We start from the raw sequence: 19,974 nt of genomic DNA on the forward strand, positions 1-19,974 counted from the left end.
TTCTGGGCTGAAAATAGCTTACAAAATTATAACTAAAATAACCAGGGAGAAAGAAAAGTATTTTTAAAAAGTGTAAAGCTACTACTATAATGGACACCTTAACATATGTTTTTCAATCTTAGATCAAGCAGACAAAGATACAGAGAATTTGTCTATTATTAATAATTAATAAACCTGGCTTCACAGAGATTAAACACATATCCTATAAATTCTGAATATACATTCTGGTCCAAAAATCGTAAGAATGACAGTGACTTTTTAAAAGTCTCTATCTAGATAACTGTATATCAGTGCTTTCTTCAGTAGCACACATACTAAAATTGGAATGATATAGAGAAGACTAGCATGGCCCCTGCATAAGGATGACTTGCAAATTTGTGAAGCGTTCTGTATTTTTGGGGGTGACCTAGAGGGGTGGGATAGGGGTGGGTGGGAGGTTCAAGAGAGAGGGGATATATGTATACATACAACTGATTTGGGCTTCCCTGGTAGCTCAGATGGTAAAGAATCTGCCTGCAATGCAGGAGACCTGGGTTTGATCTCTTGGTTGGGAAGATCCCCTGGAGAAGGGAGTGGCAACCCACTCCAGTATTCTTGCCTGGAGAATCCCATGGAGAGAGGAGCCTGGTGGACTACAGTGCATGGGGTAGCAAAGAGTCAGAAACAACTGAGCAACTAAGCACAACAACACAGCTGATTCACTTCACTGTACAGCAGAAAGTAACACAACACTGTAAAGCAATTATACACCAGTAAAAAACAGGTATGTTAAAAAATAACTGTAAGTCAAAGAGGGAATCAAAATTGCTAGTAAATGAAAGGCAACATCAATTATCATGCTACATATTAAACATATATGAAATGGATTAGATAAAAAAAAGTTCTCAAAACACAAAGAATTCTAGGATGTAGAAAGCTGGGAAGAGTATTGCTCACACCCTAACACAACAGCAATAGCCGGATAAACCATAAAATGGTAACTTTTACTGGACCCATCAGAGAACTGAGGTCACAGAGCAATCAAAGAGCTAAAATCTAAGGAAACTCAGGTGCCAACACTTAAGAGGTGGAACATGAGCACATGTTTACCTGTGACAGAACACAAAAGAATCAAACACTGGGCGCCACAGAAGAAGGTAAGAAGAATTCACACACAACTTTTCAATGAATTGCTAAAGGCAAAGTATGGGCTACATGAGAGTATGGGACTCCTGGGAGTCATGGATACAAGGGAAATTCACACCTCTCCTGCTCACAGGAGAGACTATTTCTGTCCCTGGGGCTTTCTCAATGATCCTGACCCTCCTCTCCATGACATTCAAAACTCTTCCTTGTATCTTTGGTGGGTCTTGGGCAGGAGATACTATAATGAACCTCTCACAATGGTAGAACACTTCTAAAGATTTGGGGCCAGATCATTTCCTGACCTCCCATATGGCAACAGAGTTTGCAAACTCTCTAATTGAGGCTGGACCAGGACAACACAGGATTCCCATTGGTTTCCACCACTAGACTAGTACCAGACACATGAGCACATGTTTTTCACCAAGCCTAGTACCAGACAACAGAAGATTACTGCTAGGGAAGGGGCAAGAGTGCATCAAGAAAATCCTGAGGTACAAGTACACTGGGAAGTCTCAAAGCTGCAAGCGAAGCAGGAATACTTAAAAAAAAAAAAAAAACTTCTGGAAACTTAGCCTCTTCCTAAGCAAAATGTTTTGAAGCTGAAGGTACACTGAAGGCAAAATATAGCAATTAAAAATGATCTCAAACTCAAATACTAAGTAAATTGACTCAGATCTCCACACTAATGGCTTAGGAAAAAAAGAAATGTGCATACTTCCAGGAAAAGAAAATCATATTTACATAATGGTATTACATACTATCCCAATTCCCAAGAAGGGCAGTACTTTAGTACATTCAGTACATTACAACATTCAAACCACCGGACAAGTGCACTCATCTCCCATGTTAGTATAAGGTTATGCTCAAAATCGTCCAAGCTAGGCTTCAGCATTACATGAACAGAGAACTTTCAGATGTTCAAGCTGGGTTTAGAAAAGGCAGAGGAACCAGAGATCAAATTGCCAACATTCGCTGGATCATAGAGAAAGCAAGGGAATTCCAGAAAAACACCCACTTCTGCTTCAATGACTACACTAAAGTCTTTGACTGTGTGGATCATAACAAACTGTGGAAAACTCTTGGAGAGATGGATATACCAGGCCATCTTACTCGTCTCCTGAAAAACCTGTATGTGGGTCAGAACAGTTAGAACCCTTATGGAAAAACTGACTGGTTCAGGATTGAGAAAGGAGTACAACAAAGTTGTTTATTGTCACCCTGTTTATTTAACCTATACTCAGAGCACATCATGTGAAATGCCAGACTGTATGAGTTGCAAGCTAGGATCAAGATTGCTGGGAGAAATATCAACAACCTCAGATATGCAGGTGATATCACTCTAATGGCAGAAAGTGAAGAGGAACTAAAGAGGCTCTTGATGAGGGTGAAGGAGGAGAGTGAAAAAGTCAGCTTAAAACTCAATATTAAAAAAAACTAAGATCATGGCATTTGGTCCCACCATTTTATGCCTAATAGAAGGGGAAAGGGTGGAGGCAGAGGACAGATTTCCTCTTCCAGCTCTAAAATCACTGTGTATGGTGACTGCAGTCATGAAATTAGAAGACGATTTCTTCTTGGCTGGAAAGCTATGACAAACCTAGACAATGTGTTAAAAAGCAAAGATATCACTTTGCTGACAAAGGCTGGTTTAGTCAAGGCTATGGTCTTTCCAGTAGTCATGTATGGATGTGAGACCTGCACAATAAAGAGGGCAGAGTGCCAAAGAGTTGATGCTTTTTAACTGTGGTGCTGGAGAAGACTCTTGAGAGTCCCTTGGAAGGCAAGGAGATCGAACCAGTCCATCTTAAAGGAAATCAGCCCTGAATATTCATTGGAAGGACTGATGCTGAAGCTGAAACGCCAATACTTTGGCCACATGATGTGAAGAACTGACTCACTGGAAAAGACCCTGATTCTGGGGAAGACTGAAGGCAGAAGGAGAAGAAGGCGACAGAGGATGAGATGGTTGGATGACATCAATGATTCAATGGACATGAACTTGGGCAAACTTCAGGAGATGATGAAGGACAGACAGGGAAGCCTGGGGTGCTGCAGTCCATGGGAACGCAAAGAGTTGGACATGACTTGGTGACTCAACAACAAATTACACACTATATTACATACAAGTATGCAATAAAAATTATGAGACACATTAAAAAAAAAAAACAAGAAAATAAAGCACTGTTAACAGACAAAGCAATTATCTGAAACAGAATCACGAAAAACCAGATATTAGAATGAACTGACAATTTAAATGTAAGGTAAATCAGTTAAAGTCTTGAGTAAAAAAAATGGATGGCATATATGAACAGATACGGAATTCCAGAAGAAATATAAAAATCATAAGAAAGAAGCAAATGGAAATTCTAGAAATAAAAAATACAATAAGAGAGGTGAAGAATGCCTTTGACAGACACATTATAGACTCAATACAGCCAAGAAAGAATCAAGCAACCCAGAGACAGAGTAATAGAAAGTACTCAAATGTAAACACAAAGAGAAAAAGGGTGTAAAAAACCAGAACAGAGTATTCAGGAGCTGTGAAAAAATACCAAGTGGTCTAATATATATGTAATTAGAATCTCAGAAGGATGAAATATAATTAAAGGGAAAAAGAGAAACATTTAAAGATAAGTTCGCCAAGAATTTTCAGAAAACAATGAAAAATATAAACTAGAGAAACAAGAAACTCAGAAATCACAAACAGGATAAATACTACCCCAAAAAAAATCACACTTAGACACATCATTCAAACTGCTAAAAAACAGACAAAAAGATAAAAATCTTGAAGGCAGTGAGACAAAAAAAAATTACACACAGAGAAACAAAGATTAAAAATTATAGCAGACATATTCATAAACTATGTAATACAGAAAACAATGGAGTGAGATCTTTAGTGTTGAAAGTAAAAAAAGCTGTCAACCAGGACTCAACAGCTGATCAAACAACCTTTTAAACTGAAGGAAAAAAAAAACCTTCTGGAAAACAGACTTTATTTTTTTTGAGTAGTTTTAGGTTCACAGCAAAACTGACCAGAAAGTACAGAGTTCTTAGACATTCTCTGCCCTTACACATGCACAAACTCTCTCACTACTAACATATTGTACCTCAGTGGTGCAAATTTTTTTACATTGCAATTTTTTACACATGCAAAAATTGATGAACCTAAACTGATATACATTATTATCACCTGAAGTCCACAATTTACATTATGGTTGACTCTTGGTGTTATGGGCTTCCCTGGTGCCTCAGTGGTGAGCAATTTGCCTACGAATGCAGGGGACGCAGGTTCTTTCCCTGGGACAGGAAGATTCTCTGGAAAAAGAAATGGCAACCCACTCCAGTATTCTTGCCTGGGAAACCCCATGGACAGAGGAGCCTGGTGGGCTACAGTCCATGCGGTCACAAAGAGTCGGAAAAGACTAAACAACAACTTGGTGTTGTACATTCCATGGGTTTGGACAAATATAATGACATGCATTCACGATTACAGTATCATATTAAATGGATCACTACCCTAGAAACCCTCTGTGCTCTGCCTATTCATCCCTCCTTCACCCATTCCCTAGCAACTACTGATCTTCTGTCTTCATAAGTTTTGATTTTCCCTGAATTCTATGTAGTTGCAGTCATATGTTATATAGCCTTTCAAATTGGCTTCTTTCAGTTAGCAATACACATTTAAGGTGCCATTATGTCTTTCATGACTTGATAGCTCACTTCTTTTTGGTCCTAAGTAATAGCCCACGGTCTGGATGCACCATAGTTTATCAATTCATCTACTAAAGGACATCTTGGTTCCTTCCAAATTTTGGCAATTATGAATTAAGTTGTTATAAATGTTTATGTGCATGTTTTTGTGTGAATGTAAGGTTTAACTTATTTGGGTAAATATCAAGGAGTTGTGATTGCTGGGTGATACAGTAAGACTGTCTATTTTTTAAGAAACTGCTGAACTGTCTCCCAATGTGGCTGTAAAGTCATTACTGATGTAGTTAAGATTAATACCTACTATATTTGTTACTGCTTTCCATTTGTTGCCCTTGTTCTTTTTTCCTGATTTTTGTCTTCCCCTCTTTTCCACTTTCTGCAGTTTAACTTGAGCATTGTATATAATTCCATTTTCTCTTCTTTCTCAGAATATCAATTAAATTATTGTTCAATCACTAAGTCATGTCTGACTTTTTGTGACCCCATGAATTGCAGCATACCAGGCTTCCCTGTCCTTCACTATCTCCCCGAGTTTGCTCAAACTCATGCCCATTGAGTCACAGTTGATGCCATCCAACCATCTCAACCTCTGTTGTCCCCTTCTCCTCCTGCCCTCAATCTTTCCCAGCATCAGGGTCTTTTCCAATGAATCGGCTCTTCCCATTAGGTAGCCAAAGTATTGGAGCTTTTGCATCACTCCTTCCAGTGAATATTCAGGGTTGATTTCCTTAAGGACTGACTGGTTTGATCTCCTTGCTGTCCAAGGGATTCTCAAGAGTCTTCTCCAGCACCACAGTTTGAAGGCATCAATTCTCTGGTGCCCTGCCTTTATGGTCCAACTTTCACATCCATACATGACTACTAGAAAAGCCATGGCTTTGACTTTACCGACCTTTGTCCGCAAAGTGATGTCTCTGCTTTTTGATATACTGTCTAGGTTCATCATAACTTTTCTTCCCTTTGGTTGAGCATTAGGATTTTCCCTTTATTTTTTTTTAAATTTTATTATTATTTTTTAAATTGCTTTACAATGTTGTGTTAGTTTTTTCCATACAACAATATGAATCAGTCATCACTATATATGTATCCCCTCCTTCTTAAGCCTCTCTCCCTTGCCCTCAACTCACCCCTCTAGGTCATCACAGAGCGCTAGCCTGGGCTCCCTGTTTTATATAGCAACTTTCCAATAGCTGTCTATTTTATGCATTATCATTTATGTATGTTCCCTAGATAGCATATTCAAAAGCAGACACATTACTTTACCAACAAAAGTCCATCTAGTCAAGGCTATGGTTTTTCCTGTGGTCATATATGGATGTGAGAGTTGAACTGTGAAGAAGGCTGAGCACCAAAGAATTGATGCTTTTGAACTGTGGTGTTGGAGAAGACTCTTGAGAGTCCCTTGGACTGCAAGGAGATCCAATCAGTCCATTCTGAAGGAGATCAGCCCTGGGATTTCTTTGGAAGGAATGATGCTAAAGCTGAAACTCCAGTACTTTGGCCACCTCATGCAAAGAGTTGACTCATTGGAAAAGACTCTGATGCTGGGAGGGATTGGGGGCAGGAAGAGAAGGGGACGACAGAGGATGAGATGGCTGGATGGCATCACCGACTCGATGGAAGTGAGTCTGAGTGAACTCCGGGAGTTGGTGATGGACAGGGAGGCCTGGCGTGCTGCGATTCATGGGGTCGCAAAGAGTCAGACACGACTGAGCGACTGATCTGAGATAATCATATGGTTTTTATCTTTCAATTTGTTAATATGGTGTATCACATTGATTGATTTGGGAATACTGAAGAATCTTTGCATCCCTGGAATAAAGCCCACTTGGTCATTATGTATGACCTTTTTAATATGTTGTTGGATTCTGTTTGCTAGAATTTTGTTGAGGATATTTGCATCTATGTTCATCAGTGATATTGGCCTGTAGTTTTCTTTTTTGTGGCATCTTTGTCTGGTTTTGGTATTAGGGTGATGGTGGCCTCATAGAATGAGTTTGGGAGTTTACCCTCCTCTGCAATTTCCTGGAAGGATTTGAGTAGGATAGGTGTTAGCTCATCTCTAAATTTTTGGTAGAATTCACCTGTGAAGCCATCTGGTCCTGGGCTTCTGCTTGTTGGAATTTTTATTACAATTTTTATTTCTGTGCTTGTGATTGGTCTGTTCAGTTTTTCTGTTTCTTCCTGGTTCAGTTTTGGAAGGTTATACTTTTCTAAGAAATTTTCCATTTCTTCCAAGTTGTCCATTTTATTGGCATATAATTGCTCATAGTGGTCTCTTACAATCTTTCATATTTCTGTGTCTGTTGTGATTTCTCCATTTTCATTTCTAATTTTATTGACTTGATTCTTCTCCCTCTTTTCTTGATGAGTCTGGCTTACAGCTTGTCTAATTTATCTTCTCAAAGAACCAGCTTTTAGTTTTGTTCATCTTTGCTATAGTCTCCTTCATTTGTTTTACATTTATTTCTGTGATTTTTATGACTTATTTCCTCTTACTGTTATTCTATTCTTCCTTTTCTAGTTGCTTTAGGTGTAAAGTTAGGTTGTTTATTTGATGTTTCTCTTGTTTCTTGAGGTAGGCTTGTATTGCTATGAACCTCCCTCTTAGCACTGCTTTTATTGAATCCCATAGGTTCTAGGTTGTTGTGTTTTCATTTTTATTTGTTTCTATGCCTATTTTTACTTCCTTTTTGGTTTCTTCTGTGATCTGTTGGTTATTCAGAAGTATGTTGTTTAGCCTCCATATGTTTGTGTTTTTAATAGGTTTTTTCCCATATTTGATATCTAGTCTTACCACATTGTGATCAGAAAAGATACTTGAACTGATTTCAATTTTTAAAAATTTTCCAAGGCTAGATTTATGGCCCAAGATGTGATCTATCCTGGAGAATATTCCGTGTGCACTTGAGAAAAAGGTGAAATCCATTGTTTTGGGGTGAAATACCCTGTAGATATCAATTAGGTCTAACTGGTCCACTGTATTATTTAAAGCTTCTATTTCCTTGCTAATTTTCTGCTTGGTTGACATATCCACAGGTGGGAGTCTGGTATTACAGTCCCCCATTATCATTATGTTAATTTCCCCTTTCATACTTGTTATCATTTGCCTTACTCATTGAGGTGCTCCTGTGTTGAGTGCATATATATTTATAATTGCTATCTCTTCTTCTTGAATTGATCCTTTGATCATTATGTACCATCCTTCTTTGTCTCTTCTTATGGCCTTTATTGCAAAGTCTATTTGATTTCCAAATTTGCTGGCATATTGAGTGCAGCACTTTCACAGCATCATCTTTCAGGATTTGAAATAGCTCAACTGGAATTCCATCACCTCCACTAGCTTTCTTCGTAGTGATGCTTTCTAAGGCCCACTTGACTTCACATTCCAGGATGTCTGGCTCTAGGTGAGTGATCACACCATCGTGATTATCTGAGTCATGAAGATCTTTTTTGTACAGTTCTTCTGTGTATTCTTGCCACCACTTCTTAATATCTTCTGCTTCTGTTAGGTCCATAACTATCACACAATTGCACTCATCTCACACGCTAGTAAAGTAATGCTCAAAATTCTCCAAGCCAGGCTTCAGCAATACGTGAACCGTGAACTTCCAGATGTTCAAGCTGGTTTTAGAAAAAGCAGAGGAGTCGGAGATCAAATTGCCACCATCTGCTGGATGATCAAAAAAGCAAGAGAGTTCCAGAAAAACATCTATTTCTGCTTTATTGACTATGCCAAAGTCTTTGACTGTGTGGATCACAATAAACTGTGGAAAATTCTGAATGAGATGGGAATACCAGACCACCTGACCTGCCTCTTGAGAAACCTATATACAGGTCAGGAGGCAACAGTTAGAACTGGACATGGAACAACAGACTGGTTCCAAATATGAAAAGGAGTAGGTCAAGGCTGTATATTGTCACCTTGATTATTTAACTTATATGCAGAGTACATCATGAGAAATGCTGGACTGGAAGAAACACAAGCTGGAATCAAGATTGCTGGGAGAAATATCAATAACCTCAGATATGCAGATGACACCACCCTTATGGCAGAAAGTGAAGAGGAACTAAAAAGCCTCTTGATGAAAGTGAAAAGAGGAGCATTAAAAAGTTGGCTTACTCCTTGGAAGGAAAGTTATGATCAACCTAGATAGCATATTAAAAAGCAGAGATATTACATTGCCAACAAAGGTTTGTCTAGTCAAGGCTATGGTTTTTCCAGTGGTCATGTATGGATGTGAGTGTTGGACTGTGAAGAAGGCTGAGCTCCAAAAAATTGATGCTTTTGAACTGTGGTGTTGGAGAAGACTCTTGAGAGTCCCTTGGACTGCAAGGAGATCCAACCAGTCCATCCTAAAGGAGACCAGTCCTGGGTGTTCATTGGAAGGACTGATGCTGAGGCTGAAACTCCAATACTTTGGCCTCGTCATGCGAAGAGTTGACTCACTGGAAAAGACTCTGATGCTGGGAGGAATTGGGGGCAGGAGGAGAAGGGGACGACAGAGGATGAGATGGCTGGATGGCATCACCGACTTGATGCACATGAGTTTGGGTGAACTCCAGAAGTTGGTGATAGACAGGGAGGCCTGGCGTGCTGTGATTCATGGGGTCGCAAAGAGTCGGACATGACTGAGCGACTGAACTAAACTGAACTGAATGATCCTGTTACCATTTACTTCATTGTTTTGGGTTCATTTTTATAAACCATTTCTGTGTTTCCTGTCAGATAAGATCTTTTAGCATCTGTTGAAGAGCTGGTTTGGTGGTGCTGAAAAATCTAAGTTTTTGCTTGTCTGAAAAGCTTTTAATTTCTCCTTCATATCTGAATGTGATCCTTGCTGGGTAGAGTAATCTTGGTTGTAAGTTTTTCTCTTTCATCTCTTTAAGTATGTCCTGCCATCCCTTTCTGGCCTGGAGAGTTTCTATTGAAAGATCAGCTGTTATCCTTATGGGGATCCCCTTGTGTGTTATTTGTTGCTTTTCCCCTGCTGTTTTTAATATTTGCTTTTTGTGCTTCATTTTTGTTAGTTTGATCAATATGTATCTTGGGGCATTTCGCCTTGGGTTTATCCTGTTTGGGACTCTCTGGGTTTCTTGGGCTTGGGTGGCTATTTCCTTCCCCATCTTAGGGAAGTTTTCAACTATTATCTCTTCAAGTATTTTCTAATGCCCTTTCTGTCTTCTTCTTCTGAGACACCTATGATTTGAATATTGGGGCATTTAACATTGTCTCAGAGGTCTCTGAGGTTGTCCTCATTTCTTTTAATTATTTTTTTCTTTTTCCTCTCTGCTTCATTTACTTCAATAACTTTTTAAAAATGGTTCATATGAAAAAATCTTCTAAAAAGAGTCTTATTAAGTTTTTTTGCATGATACAGCCAAAGCAGTGCTTACAAGGGAATGTTTGTCATTAAATGCTTGCATTAGAGTAGAAGAGAAGTTTCCCAATCTAGTATCATATAAGAAACTAGTAGCCAGTCCAGGTTCAATGCAGGATACAGAATGCTTAGGGCTGGTGCACTGGGATAACCCAGAGGAATGGTACGGGGAGGGAGGTGGGGGGGGGGGGTTCAGGATGGGGAACACGTGTACACCCGTGGCAGATTCATGTTGATGTATGGCAAAACCAATACAATATCGTAAAGTAATTAGCCTCCAACTAAAATAAATAAATTTTTAAAAAAAGAGTGTGGAAAAAGGGTAAACTAAATGCAAGCAAGCAAAGGGAAGGAAAATATTTGGTAAGGGCAGAAATCAATGAAACTAGAAACAACAGAGAAAACCCATGAAATTAAAAGTTAATTCTTAAAAATATCAATAAAACACAAACTTAGACTGATACTGAAAACAAGAAGACACAAATTACCTATATCAAGGAAGAAAGAAGTGAGGTCATTATAGACCATTCTGTGTGCATGCCTGCATGTTGTTTCAGTCATGTCTGACTCTTTGTGACCCTATGAATTGTAATCCGCCAGGCTCCTCTGTCCATGGGATTCTCCAGGCAAGAATATTGGACTGGGTTGCCGTGCCTTCCTCTCGCAGATTTTCCCTACCCAGGGATAAAATCTGCGTCTCTTGTGTCTCCTGCATTGGCAGGTGGATTCTTTACATGTAGGTATTTGAATACTTTCAGTGTTGCAATGTCTGACACGTGAATTTTAAAAAGGATGAAAAAGTAGTTTGGGTATTTGGAAGTCTCTTTCTAGAACATTACAAATACTGAAGTTTGGTGTGGAATGATATTTGAAAAAACAGCCTTAGAGATACCTGCTATAAACGGTCTTTTTGGAAAACTGCTGTTTGCTAATAAAGAAATCAGGATTGACCAGCAGTTGTTTCCTTCTTTCTGGATGTTACCTGTGTCTCAGTCCAAAGTGGGAATCAGAGATCCTTGGCTGACTTATGTGGGGATGGGAACTCAGTCCAACCCCACACGAGTGCCACCTGGGAAGCCCCATAGACCACTCTGGTATCAATAAATTCAACTTGGATGAAGAGGAAAAATTTCTTGAAGGACATAAACTATCAAAAGCTCATGCAAGAAGAAAGTAACATCCTGAATAATCCTATACTTATTAAACTATATTCCAACATAGAAAATCCTGGGCACAAATGACTTCATTGGTGGATTCTACCAAACATTTAAGGAAGAAATACTAGCAATTCTACACAAACTCTTCTGGAAAAAAGAATAGGAGGGAACACTTTGCAATTTATTTTATGAGGTCATAATTATGCTGATAACAAAACCAGAGGAAAACATTACAGGAAAAGAAAACTACAGACCAACATTCCCCATGAACTTAAGACACGAAAATTTACAATAAAATATCAGCAAATAGAATCCATCAATATATCAAATGGACAACATCATGACTAAGCAGGGTTTATCCCAGGAATGTAAAGTGAGTTCAACATCTAAAACTCATTTAATGTAATTTATGACATCATTGGAAGGACTGATGCTAAAGCTGAAACTCCAATACTTTGGCCACCTCATGCGAAGAGTTGACTCACTGGAAAAGACTCTGATGCTAGGAGGGATTGGGGGCAGGAGGAGAAGGGGACGACAGAGGATGAGATGGCTGGATGGCATCACTGACTCGATGGACATGAGTTTGAGTAAACTCCGGGAGTTGGTGATGGACAGGGAGGCCTGGCGTGCTGCGATTCATGGGGTCTCAAAGAGTTGGACACGACTGAGTGAACTGAACTGAACTATGACATCAACAGACTACAGAAGAAAAATGTCATGTGACTGATTACATCAGTAGTTAAAGAAAAAGCATTTAACAGATTCAATCTCCATTCATAACACTGTCAGCAAACTAGGAAGAGAAAGAACTATTCATAATCTGACAAAAATCAGTTGAAAAAAACTTTTAAATATTTAATGATTAAAAACTGAATGCTTCTCCCTAAGACTGAAAGTAAGACAGAGATTTTCCTTCACCATTCCTATTCACTATCCTATTCTAGGTCATAGCAAGTACAATAAGATAAGAAAGTGAATTAAAAGTTTTATAGATTGGAAATGAAAAAATAAAACTGTCTCTATTTGTAGACTTGCTTGTCTACATAAAAAACTCTGAGGAAATTTTAACATAGCTACTAGAATCAACTAATAGCTAACCAAGGTCATAGGATAAAAAGTCAAAATTAAAAATTAACTGTATTTCTATATATTATCAAGGAACAACCAGAAATTAAAGTTCAAATAAGGGTACCATTTATAGCAGCACAAAAGATTATTTAGACATAAATGTAATAAAATATGTAAAGGTTTTATATTCTCAAAACTACAACAGTCGAAAAACCTGATAACAAAATATCAAAGATCATCTACATAATGTGTTATAGACCTGTGTTCATAGACCATGTTCATACATTACAAGGCTCAATATTGTTTGACTACACCAAAGCCTTTGACTGTGTGGATCACAACAAATGGTGCAAAATTCTTAACAAGATGGGAATACCAGATCACCTTACCTGCCTCCTGAGAAATCTGTATGCAGGTCAAGAAGCAACAGTTAGAACTGGACACAGAACAATAGGCTGGTTCCAAATTGGGAAAGGAGTACGTCAAGGCTGTTTATTGTCACCCTGCTTATTTAACTTTTATGCAGAATACATCATGCGAAATGCCAGGCCGAATGAAGCACAAGCTGGAATCAAGACTGCCAGGAGAAATATCAATAACCTCAGATACACAGATGACACCACCCTTATGGCAGAAAGCGAAGAACTAAAGAGCCTACTGAGCCTCTTGATGAAAGTGAAAGAGGATAGTGAAAAAGCTGGCTTAGATACACAGATGACACCACCCTTATGGCAGAAAGCGAAGAACTAAAGAGCCTACTGAGCCTCTTGATGAAAGTGAAAGAGGAGAGTGAAAAAGCTGGCTTAAAATGCAATATTCAAAAAACAAAGATCATGGCATCCGGTCCCATCACTTCATGGCAAATAGCTGGGGAAACAATGGAACCAGTGAGAGACTTTAATTTGGGGGCTCCAAAATCACTACAGATGGAGACTGTAGCAATGAAATTAAAAGACGCTTGCTCCTTTGAAGAAAAGCTATGACCAATCTAGACAGCATATTAAAAAGCAGAGACATTACTTTGCCAACAAAAGTCCGTCTAGTCAAAACTATGGTTTTTGCAGTATTCATGTATGGATGTGAGAGTTGGACTATAAAGAAAGCTGAGTGCGGAAGAATTGATGCTTTTGATCTGTGGTGTTGGAGAAGACTCTTGAGAGTCCTTTGGACTGCAAGGAGATCAAACCAGTCAATCCTAAAGGAAATCAGTCCTAAATGTTCACTGGAAGTACCGATGCTAAGGCTGAAACTCCAATACTTTGGCCACCTGATGCAAAGAACTGACTCACTGCAAAAGACCCTGATGCTGGGAAAGATTGAAGGCAGGAAGAGAAGGGGACAACAAAGGATGAAATGGTTGGATGGCATCACTGACTCAACAGATATGAATTTGAGCAAGCTCCGGAAGTTGGTGATGGACAGGGAAGTCTGGTGTGCTGCAATCCATGGCGTCACAAAGAGCTGGACATGACTGAGTGACTGAACTGAATGGATGTTAATTCTCCCTCAATTGACCTAAAGATTCAATGCAACCCCAATCAAAATCCAAGCACAGACAAAAATTAGTTGTATTTCTATACATTAGCAATGAAAATCTGAAACAAAATTAAGGAAACAATGCCATTAGAAAACAGAATAAAAAAGAATAAAATACTAAGGAATAAATTTAATCACAGTAGTGCACGATTTATACACTGAAAACTACAAAACATTGCTGCAAGAAATTAAAGAAGACTTAAATAAGCTGAAAGACATCCTCTGTTCATGGACTGGAACACAATATTATTAGGAAGGCAGTACTTTCCAAAGTAATCCACAAATTCAGTTCAGCCCCAATCAAAATCCCAATGGCCTTTTTTGCATAAACTTAACAGCTGATCCTAAAATTCATATAGAATTTCAAGGTAACAGCCAAAACAATATTCAAAATTAGTTGAAGAACTCACATTTATCGATTTCAAAACTTATTACATAGCTACTTACCATTAAAGCAGTGTAAAACCAGCCTAAGAATAGGGATAAGTATTCCATATCAATGGACTAGAATTGAGGGTCCAGAAATGAATTGATTTTTGACAACAGTGTGAAGGCAATTAAATGCAGAAAGAACACATAGTACTAGGATAATTAGATATCCACATGCAAAAGAAAGAACCCTTACCTTACATACAAAACCAACTCAAGATAAATCCAAAAACCTAAACGTAAGAGCTAAAACTGTAAAACTCTAAGAAGAAAACATTGAAGTAAGTCTTCACAGCCCTGGGTAGGTATGACACCTAAAGCACAAGCAACCAAAGAAAAAATCAGATAAAATGGACTTCATCAAACTTTAAAAGCATTTGGCTTCAAAGGATACCATCAAGAAAGAAAAGATAACCCACAGAATGGGAGAAAGCAAATCATATTATCTGATTGGGTCTAGTATACAGGATATATATAGAAGTCTTACAACTAAACAATAAAAAGACAAACAACACAACTAAAAAATGGGGAAAGGATTTGAATAGACATATCTCCAAGCAATATACAAATTGCTAATAAACACGAGAAGATGTTCAACACCATTATCCCTTATTGAAATACAAATCAAAACCACAATGAGATACCACTTCACAACCACTAGGAAGGCTGTATACTTTGTAAATAGGAAAATAACAAGTGTCTGCAAGAATGTGGAGAAACTGGAGTGTAAAATGGTCCAGCTATTATTATAAAAAATAGTTTGGTGTTCCCAAAAGAGTTAAACACAGACTTACCATATGACTCAGCAATTCCACACCTGGGTATATAATCAAAGAACTGAAAACACATGATTAAACAAAACTCTGCAAACAAATATTCATAACATCACTATTAACAATAATAAAAAAGGTGAGGAACAACCCAAGTGTCCATCAACTCATGAATGGATAACCTTGAATAGCCAAAGCAATTCTGAGAAAGAAAAATGGAACCAGAGAAATCAGGCTCCCTGACTTTAGACTATACAACAAAACTAGAACACTGCAGGGGGAGGCAGTCCTAAGATGGCGGAGGAATAGGATGGGGAGACCACTTTCTCCCCCACAAATTCATCAAAAGAACATTTGAATGCTGAGTAAATTCCACAAAACAACTTCTGAATGCTGGCGGAGGACATCAGGCACCAGAAAAGCAGCCCATTGTCTTCAAAAGGAGGTCGGAAAAAATATAAAAGATAAAGAGACAAAAGAGGTAGGGATGGAGATCTGTCCAGGGAAGGGAGTCTTACAAAAGAGAGAAGTTTCCAAACACCAGGAAACACTCTCACTGGCGAGTCTGTGGCGAGCCTTGGAACCTCAGAGGACAACATAACCGGGAGGAAAAATAAACAAATAATTAAAACCCACAGATTACATGCCCAACGGTAACTCCCAGCAGAGAAGCAGCACAGACGCTCGCATCTGCCACTAGCAAGTGGGAGCTGGGCAGGGAGGCGCAGGCTGCCCTGCTTAGAGTAAGGACCTGGCCTGAATGCCCCAAGGGCAACCTGAGGGAACTAACTTTGAGATAGCAAACCAGACTGTGGGATAGCTATCCTGGGAAAGGCCTTAACCTAAGACACTGCCAGGCCTGCTCACGGAACAAAGGACTGAGCAGAGCTAGCTGGCTCTGGACCGGCCCATCCCCCGCCAGAGACAGGCAGGCGAGGGCAGCCAGAGCCAGAAGGGGGCAATCGCAGCCCCAGAGAGGCATCATCTACCAAAATGCAAGCAGGCTTCATTGCTAACCGAGATTTCTTTGGATTCTGGATGGTTGACATCTGCCGGGAGGGTCGCAGCCAGAGATCAGCTCCCCAGAAGAGACACAAGGCACACCTGAGAAGATGTGCTGATTGTACACCCAGAAAACTGAGCGGCATGGACAGGGGAGGCGTAAGTCGCAGTGACTGCACTCCCCAGGCACCTGGTCACCTGAGCTGCTCGGACCTGAGAAGGGCACAAAATGCAGGCCCAACCGAGTCTGCACCTTTGTGGAGTACCCCAGTACCTGAACCTGAGCGGCTTAGACCTGGGAAGTGTATACAACCCAGGGCCAGCCTCAGACAGTTCCCAGCAGAGCAACCTAGAGCCTAAGCAGTGATCAAAACAGTATGGTACTGGCATGAAAACAGAAATACTGATCAATGGAACAACAGAAAATCCAGAGATAAACTGATGCACTTATGGTCAATTAATGTATGACAAAGGAGGCAAGGCTATAACAATGGAGAAAAGACAATCTCCTCAGCAAGTGATGCTGGGAAAACTGGACAGCTACATGTAAAAGCATGAAGTTAGAACATTCTCTAACACTGTATACAAACATAAAATCAAAATGGATCAAGGACCTGAATTTAAGACAAGATGGTACAAAACTCAAGAGGTATTATATAGACAGGACACTCTTTGACATAAATCATAGAAAGATCTTTTTGATCCACTAGAGTAATGAAAATAAAAACAAAAATAAAAAAATAGGACTTAATTGAAATCAAAAGCCTTTTCACAGCAAAGGAAATCATAAACAGAATGAAAAGACAACCCACAGAATGGGAGAAAATATTTGCAAACAAAGCAATTGACAATATTGCTCCGAAATATACAGACAGCTCATGTAGCTGAATAGCAAAAATAAATAAATAAATAAATAAGCCATCAAAAAATGAGCAGAGGACTTAAAGAGACATTTCCCCAAAGAATACATACAGATGGTGGAGAACCACTTGAAAAGGTGCTCAACATCACTAATTATTAGAGAAACACAAATGAAAAACTACAAAAAGGTGTCCCTTCATGTTGGTCAGAATGGCCATCATCTAAAAGTCTACAAACAATACATGTTGAGGACAGTGTGGAAAAAGGAAACCCTCCAAGGTTGTTGGAGGAAACATGAATTGGTATAACCGCTATGGAGAACAGTATGGAGGTTCCTTAAACAACTGAAAAGAGAGCTACCATATGATCCAGCAGTCCCACTCCTGGGCATGTATTTGGAGAAAACCATAATTTTCAAAGATACATGGACCTCAAATTTCACTGCAGCAATATTTACAGCAGCCAGGGCATGAAGCAATCCAAATTTCTGCTGAAAGAGGAATGGATAAAGAAGATGTGTGTGTGTGTGTGTGTGTGTGTGTGTGTGTGTGTGTATGTGTGATGGAATACTACCCAGCCATAAAAAAGAGTGAAATAATGCCATTTGCAGCAATACGGATGAACCTAGAGACTGCCATACTAAGTGAAAGAAATCAGAGAAGACAAGTATCATATGATGTCCCTTATATATGGAATCTAAAGAAATGGTACAAATGAACCTACTTATAAAACAGAAATACAGTCACAGATATAGAAAACTAAGTCAATTCCTAGGCAGGTTGATAAGAAGTCTGGATTTTCCAAGGAGGAGAGGTCGGTCTGCGGCTCTCAAGGAGGAGATAGGGGTCTGGAATTTTCAAGGAGGAGGAAAGGACAAATATCTTTTTTCTTTTCCTCTGCATTCCTTACTCTTCAGTTCAGTCGCTCAGTCGTGTCCGACTCTTTGCGACCCCATGAATCGCAGCATGCCAGGCCTCCCTGTCCATCACCAACTCCCAGAGTTCACTCAGACTCACGTCCATCGAGTCAGTGATGCCATCCAGCCATCTCATCCTCTGTCGTCTCCTTCTCCTCCTGCCCCCAATCCCTCCCAGCATCAGAGTCTTTTCCAATGAGTCAACTCTTTGCATGAGGTGGCCAAAGTACTGGAGTTTCAGCTTTAGCATCAATCATTCCAAAAAAATCCCAGGGCTGATCTTCAGAATGGACTGGTTGGATCTCCTTGCAGTCCAAGGGACTCTCAAGAGTCTTCTCCAACACCACAGTTCAAAAGCATCAATTCTTTGGCGCTCAGCCTTCTTCACAGTTCAACTCTCACATCCATACATGACCACTGGAAAAACCATAGCCTTGACTAGACGGACCTTTGTTGGCAAAGTAATGTCTCTGCTTTTGAATATGCTATCTAGGTTGGACATAACTTTCCTTCCAAGGAGTAAGCATCTTTTAATTTCATGGCTGCAATCACCATCTGCAGTGATTTTGGAGCCCAAAAAAATAAAGTCTGACACTGTTTCCACTGTTTCCCATCTATTTCGTCACGTAAAACATTTTTTTTTTCTTTAAGCCCAGAACTGATGATTACACCACAAAACAATTCAGTTTAAACTCTGTACTAGGATTATATAACAACAATGTATCCTGCTTGAGAACAGTTTCTCCTTCCTGAAAACCTTCTGACTAATCCTGTTATTTTGGAATGTATATTATGGGAGTGAGTCTGGTAAGATCTTTCTGTTGTTAAGTTCTAATCCTGTTATCTTGAAATGTAAATTGTGGGAGTCAGTTTAGTTCAGTTGCACAGTCCTGTCTTTGCAACCCCATGGACTGCAGCATGCCAGGCTTCCCTGTCCATCACCAACTCCCGGAGCTTACTCAAACTCATGTCCATTGAGTTGGTGATACCATCCAACCATCTCATCCTCTGTTGTCCCCTTCTCCTCTTGCCTTCAACCAATTAAAAAAGTGTATAGCTCCCTTGCTAAGACTAGCGAGTGGGGCACTCTATGCCCTCTTCTGATGTCTATGTCAGAAGCTTCCTCTGTCCCTTTTCACTGTAATAAAACTTCTGCCACACAAGAGCCCTGAGTGGTCAAGCCTGGTCTCTGGGCCTGAAGCTAAATCTTTGGAGATCACGAATCCGAAGTCATTTACTGTAAGTTTTCAAAGTGAACTTACAGTTATCAAAGGGAGAAGAAGGGGAGGGATAAATTGGAAGATTGTGACTGAAATACAATCTACTATGTATAAAATAGATAACTAATAATAACCTACAATATAGCTCAGAGAACTCTACTTAATACTCTGTAATGAGAGGAACAAAGTCAAAGAATGTTCAAACTATTGTACAATTGCTCTCATTTCACATGCTAACAAGGTAATGCCCAAAACTCTTCAAGCTAGGCTTCAGCAGTATGTGAACCAAGAACTTCCATATATACAAGATGGATTTAGAAAAGGCAGAGAAACCAGAGAGCACCAACATCTGTTCAATCATACAGAAAGCAAGGGAATTCCAGAAAAACATCTACTTTTGGTTCATTGACTATGCTAAAGATTTTGACTGTGGATAATAACAAACTACAGAAAATTCTTAAAGAGATGGGACTACCAGGCCACCGGTAAGGTCTCAGGTCTCCTGATAAACTTGTATGAAAGTCAAGAAGCAACAGTTAGAACCGTATGTGGAACAATAGACTGGTTCAAAATTGGGGAAGGAGCACATCAAGGCTGTATATTGTCACCTGACTTTTTTAACTTCTGTGCAGAGTATATCATGTGAAATGCCAGCCTGGATGACTCATAAGCTGGAGTCAAAATTGCCAGAAGAAATATCAACAACCTCAGATATGCAGATGATACCACTCTAATGGCGGAAATCGAAGAGGAACTAAAGAGCCTCTTGATGCGGTTGAAAGAAGGGAGTGAAAA

The 19,974-nt window shown here is 39.4% G+C and overlaps 1 protein-coding gene and 1 non-coding gene across 2 annotated transcripts in view; one reads left to right on the forward strand and one right to left on the reverse strand.

Annotated features, from left to right (window-relative positions):
• Positions 1–290: 290 nt before the first annotated feature.
• LOC112587216 lies at positions 291–397 on the forward strand. The gene has a single exon (XR_003111732.1). It is a non-coding gene; the product is annotated as a U6 spliceosomal RNA (small nuclear RNA).
• A 648-nt stretch (positions 398–1,045) lies between these two features.
• Positions 1,046–19,974, reverse strand: part of LOC102414203 (prolyl 4-hydroxylase subunit alpha-2) — a 147,924-nt gene continuing 128,995 nt past the window's right edge. Inside the window, exon 11 of the mRNA XM_044948719.2 lies at positions 1,046–1,089. Coding sequence (XP_044804654.2) covers positions 1,046–1,089 — 44 coding nt within the window. The remainder of the gene's footprint in view (positions 1,090–19,974) is intronic.

The sequence above is a fragment of the Bubalus bubalis genome, chromosome 9 (assembly GCF_019923935.1).
Source record: "Bubalus bubalis isolate 160015118507 breed Murrah chromosome 9, NDDB_SH_1, whole genome shotgun sequence".
Lineage (NCBI taxonomy): Eukaryota > Metazoa > Chordata > Mammalia > Artiodactyla > Bovidae > Bubalus > Bubalus bubalis.